Source organism: Argentina silus (genome assembly GCF_951799395.1).
Source record: "Argentina silus genome assembly, chromosome: 18".
NCBI classification, from domain to species: Eukaryota; Metazoa; Chordata; class Actinopteri; order Argentiniformes; family Argentinidae; genus Argentina; species Argentina silus.
This window is the reverse complement of record NC_139672.1, coordinates 12,325,902-12,331,778: the sequence shown is the minus strand read 5'-3', so window position 1 is coordinate 12,331,778 and position 5,877 is coordinate 12,325,902. Positions and strand designations below refer to the sequence as shown.

At 39.6% G+C, this 5,877-nt stretch overlaps 1 protein-coding gene across 1 annotated transcript; it reads left to right on the top strand.

The window, feature by feature from the left end:
- Positions 1-3,721: 3,721 nt before the first annotated feature.
- On the top strand, positions 3,722-5,328 carry gbx1 (gastrulation brain homeobox 1; the record flags this gene model as incomplete). The annotated part of the gene is made up of 2 exons (XM_083690700.1): positions 3,722-4,169; positions 4,817-5,328. 2 exons carry the CDS (start codon positions 3,722-3,724, stop codon positions 5,326-5,328), a joined length of 960 nt encoding a protein of 319 aa, XP_083546826.1.
- Between the last annotated feature and the right edge of the window lie 549 nt (positions 5,329-5,877).

The following is a 5,877-nucleotide window of genomic DNA, read 5'->3' as shown; positions in this document are numbered from 1 at the left end:
GTTAGACTGACAGACTTGTTGGACGAGCACACTAAAAAATAATAACTATCAGGTCGATCACAATTTGGTTTTGGGTGACACAGACAGTGGAGACTTTCCTTAGGAGCTCCAAGGACTTCTACCACTACTCCCTATCTAGGTCCAGATCTCTTCAAGCTGCTGATTGTGAAAGAATCTCAGGAGAAGAGGTTTCGTACACCATGTACATCATGCATCATGCAATAGTCTAAACTGAAAGACAAAATATGACACTAATGTTATATCTGTCACACTTTGTGTTTAGATGAACAATCAACAATCAAAGTTCTGATAACATGTTCATTTCATTGTTATGTTATCCACAATTAGAATCTATTTCATTAGCTATAAGAGCAGTAAAGTACCATGTTACCTATGTACACCACAAGGGGGTGCTGTGGACTTTAAATAACAAATTAATGAGAGTGGGCTACTTTCTCAGGTGGCTGGGTTTCTTTGTTTTCTAATCTTGTTTTTCAAATAACTTGTAATCTTTATTTGTTATGCAGCAGTGCTATAAATGGGATTGCAATGTATAGGCTTATTGAACTGTAGGTTAGAGAAAATATACCTACCATTATTTTTCAGAATGAGTTTGTTTTTGAATTTATAGATAAAGAGTTATATCACGTATTATATATTTTATTATAATATGGTGAGATCAATGCAAATTAGAAAACAAATTAATTTTGTTGTTTAAGATATCATGACTGCATAATATTTGTCATAGTACGATTTCATGACTCCATAATATTTGGCAGAAAATGTATACTTTATTTCCTAAATGGCCAAATGTGTGTGTGTGTGTGTGTGTGTGTGTGTGTGTGTGTGTGTGTGCGTGTGCGTGTGCGTGTGTGTTAATGTTCCTCACTTCATGTTAATGTTTATTACGTGAATAAATAAATAAATGTACATGTAGTACATTCCCTCTAAGTTGCTTTATGTAAGCCTACTGCGATTTTTAATCATTCTAAATTACAATTAAAATATCTAAAATATTTAATGAGAGGAAAACATATTGGTTTGGAATTAGCATTATTAAAAGTGTCATCTTATTAAATAAACATGCTTTCATATGTTTAAAATGTCTGAGTGAACAAAGTCCTAATTAATCACGGATTGGTGGTCGGGTTACGCCTATCATTAAGAGCTGAAGAAGTGTTTCGGTCTTGAAAATGATCGAATTAAAGGTAGCGACAACAATTTAACGCATAGGCCAAATAGTCAACTGACATTCAAAGAAATACAATGCAATCAGTGCTTTGTATTCATAATCTCTTTATAAAAATGTATATCAAGTTGGGCGTTTCCAGCTTTATAATTATGGAGTGCTCCAGATGTATCATGAGTGTGTGGACTCGGAAAACAGCATGCTTTTGAATACCAACGACTCCGGTTGAGGAGAATGGGGAACCTGTGACAGAGGGTTGTGACACGAAGACAATATGCTGACTTGGGTAATGAACCTGTCAAAGGCTGTTGAACGGCGCTTTTCACTGTGCTACAGGCCATGGGGAGCTATACCATATAAAAGAAACTAACATTCATCGAAGTTTTAAAAGAAATAAGATGATGAAATGGGTCTAATTAACAATAATATGACTCAATCACCCATTGAATCAAAATGTCAATATAGGCTAAAGTTTCAAAGAAAGGGCATCCTAGTCGTTACTGCTGTTACAAGCGACAAGGCCTACTTAACATTGGGCAGCATAATAATGATATTAATAGCCAGTAATAATAATAATGATAATAATAATTTTTATTTTTTTATTATTATTATTATTACTGCTACGTGATCATTTATAATTATTAATTGGTAATTCATTACCATAATGACTGTGGTTCAACTATATTTCTTAAATCTAATTCCTTGAGAGAAAAAACGCAGAATAAAGCTACAACGAGGGAAATACAGCCATAACTATATATGATGGGGAAAGTGTCATCTCCGAGAGAAAAGTTTTACATCTGATATGTTCAATGGGCTAGGGGGAGGTTCTGATTGTAGACTATACAATCAGAAGTAGTCCACTTTAAAAGAAGGGGAGAGGAGCGCGGGAGAGAAAAGCTATCTGGTTTCAATAGATCAAAGAGAGGACTGCTGAATGGAGTCATTTGCAATTATAAGAATAATTAGCATTGCCTGGCCCTCCATTGCTAATCAGAGTCGGTGGTGATATGTTTATGTCTTCATGCAATCAGACGGCCAGTTGGAGTGCCCGCGCCCCAAGGACTCAATAGGGGCTAATCATCATCAGTACGAATTGGCATTTAAACGGTAAAATTATCTCCGATTAAATCAACACTTAAAGAAGAGAGAAAAGTGGGTTTTGTCCCTGCATATCTTGATTTTTTTTGTGACGATATCCTATATAATAAAATGGATAGCCCTGAAAGTGCACTTTAAAGATGCATGTGTAATTTAAAAAATATATCATCAATTTGCATAGGCTATAACTCTTGACAACATATATTTAAACATGTAAAACAATTTATATATAATAATAAATGTTCTATGCCTATGGTCCTTTACTCAGATATGATGTTTGCCTCTTGTATTTCAAATAAAAAACTTTAAATAAGCCCCTCAAAATGTGTCACTATCAAAACCGCGCGGCCTCCTTTTAAGACTGCCGTTGACCCTCAAGTGAATGTCTTTTATCCGAATCTAATTTTCCACAGAATATCTCTCTCCAGGGAATAATTGTTGCAGCACTTTTCTAAGACCAAATGCATTGTTTTAGCCCAGGAGAATAGAAAAGCCATTCTCTCTCTAGAGAGGAAAAACATCTGCCTCTCCTCCCTCCCGACTCCGATGCCATCCGTCCCAACATTTCAACAAAAGCACCGTTGTTTTATGTCGTCCCTTGAATCCAAAGTAATTACTTATCATCAATCAAAATTAATAATAGCTGATTGGGTTGGTGTGGTCAACGATTATAGAAGGGGAAGGGCTGAAGCAGTCGCTCACACCGATTGCAGTCAATGTGGACCGGGCAAAAGGGGTGGAGGGCTGGTGGGGGTGTGGGGAGAGAGGGGAGGGGGGGGGGCAACCCGTCTATTTGGTATCCACATGGGAAACTACCGCCTCTCAAGGCGGCCAAAAAGTCAGAAGCTGAATAAGGAAATGAAGCGTAATTTGAGGAAGATGGATGAGTCCCCAGGGCAACACCCCCTTTCATTCCTCTTCTATTGCAGATGATAAGCCTGGTCTCTCTCTCTCTCTCTCTCTCCCTCTCTCTCCCTCTCTCTCTCTCTCTCTCTCTCCTCTCTCTCTCTCTCTCTCTCTCTCTCTCTCTCTCTCGCTCTCTCTCTCTCTCTCTCTGTGTGTGTGTGAGAGAGAGAGAGAGAGAGAGAAGGGGGGGGGGGAGGGAGGGAGGAAGGGAAGAAGGGAGAGGTAGAGGGAGAGAGAGAGAAGGGGGGAGGAGGGAGGGAGGAAGGGAAGAAGGGAGAGGTAGAGGGGATAGCGTGTGTGTTTATGTCTCAGTGTGTGACAAATAGAGAGAGAGGGGGTAGGCACAAAACAAGCGTCAGGTCGCAGTAAGCGCGAGGAGGTTCCGGAGGAGCAGCCCAGTCCACAGGATAATACCCCAACGAAGGACGTATAACTTCTCTTCGCCCAACTGAAGATTTAGCGATTTTTTTCTTAGGGAAGGGCTGACTGAGTTTTCGAAAACAACACACAGCTATTTGCCTCAGAATGCAGAGACCGGGCGGCCACGGGACGGCGTTTTCTATCGACTCTTTAATAGGAACTCCGCAGCCTCGACCAGGACACCTGCTCTACACAGGCTACCCCATGTTTATGCCATACAGACCCTTGTTAATTCCTCAATCTTTATCTCATTCACATTTACCATCTGGTATACCTCCTTTAGCGCCGTTGGCATCTTTCGCTGGACGTCTTACCAACACATTCTGTGCCAGTTTGGGACAGGGGATGCCTTCCATGGTTGCACTCACGACGACACTGCCAAGTTTTTCGGATCCACCGGACAGTTTCTATCCCCCCCAAGAACTACCCGGACCTCGATTAAGTGCCGATCCTGGAACAAGGAGACAAGAAAGCCCACACTCTGAAGATCTGCATGTGAGGGACAAGGGTTCAGAACTACTCAACTTCTCTGAAACTTTTCAAACTATATCAGGTACATTCTTTCTGCTTTTCAATGTTTGCATTAGGGACCTATCACCATGCATTAAACGTATACATGAAACGCTATGAAAACACAAATTGTTGATAAGCCTATGTGTTTTTAGAAATCAACTATACTTTAAACCCTACACATTTCCATAGCTTGCTGGTCTGAACTGGACTGATTGAATCAGATAATTTCTACCCTGTAATTTCCAGGGAGGATTACTTTAAATGATATCACCACAAATACATTGTCCATTGTTTTTAATGTAGGCCTACAATAAATAACTTTGAATAAAGTTAAAGAGTAGCCTAGACTAGTGAGCAATATAAACAGCTCTACTGCACCTTGTTAAACAAAATCCATTCGACCCATGTGAAATCTCAGGTAATGTCATATTAGGAAACGTGTTATGAATGGTTATACATTGAAACATATTTTTTAGAACAACACTTTATATTACGTGATTCTATATATTCATTATATGTTAAGATATTCTTGTAACCTTCATAGAGGCCTAAATGGCCATGACAACATATCATGAGATCGGACATTAATCAAACGCCATTATCCGTGAGGTAAACTCACTCGGCTACTTCGGGAGGCTAAAAACAATATTTGGCATTAACGTGTGATTTATTTTCTTCATATTGTAGGTGAGACTAAATTGTACAGCTCAGATGACGAGAAGTTGGACCTCAAATCAGCAGACACAGCTTGCAGTGACAGAGAAGACAGCTCTGCCGACAGCGAAAACGAAAGTTTCTCAGACGGGAACTGTGGTTCACTATCCCAAAAGAGCAAACTAAAACCGGGGTCACAGGAGCCCCTTCCACCGGGTAGCTCAGCGGGAAAGAGCAGGAGGAGACGAACAGCTTTTACCAGCGAGCAGCTCCTTGAACTTGAGAAGGAATTTCATTGTAAAAAATACCTTTCGCTCACTGAACGCTCTCAAATAGCACATGCACTTAAACTGAGTGAAGTTCAGGTCAAGATTTGGTTCCAGAATCGTAGAGCGAAATGGAAAAGGATCAAAGCCGGCAACGTCAACAATAGGTCGGGAGAGCCTGTCAGAAATCCGAAAATTGTGGTACCCATCCCAGTGCACGTCAACAGGTTTGCCGTGAGGAGTCAACACCAACAGATAGAGCAGGGGAGCAGGCCATGAACTAATAATCGCCTAAGCTCGAGAAAAAAAACAATTGATGTTTGACAAAAAAAAAAAGTTCCCAGCTGGGTTGTTGAATGCATGGAGCACAAAAAAGGATTCAAATCTTTTGTCAGCGAGGTGTGACTTTTTGCATCAGCAGATGTCCTATACACTTGACAATTGATGAGATGCTGTCCTAGCAAGATGAATCAAATTGTCAAATATGCTCTAATCTTTTATTTATTGTTTTGTAAATTTGTAAATAGTATATGTGTCAGGTGACACAAGTGGGCACTATGAAAATGAGATTGTAAAAATTCTTTTCTAAAATATTTATATGTAGGGCCTATAAATGTTCTGTTAATTATCTGCATGTGGTTTACTCTTTGGGTGAAGCTTCTCTGACTTCTCGTATTTGGTACGTTTCGTTGATCATAATTTGCATGTACCTTACAAAGTTTTCATTTTGATAGGCAACTGTAGGAATTGTATTCGCCATCTGTTGTGAAAATAAGATGTGAAGGAAATAAATGACCAAACAAGGAAATACTGTAAAGTATACTGACT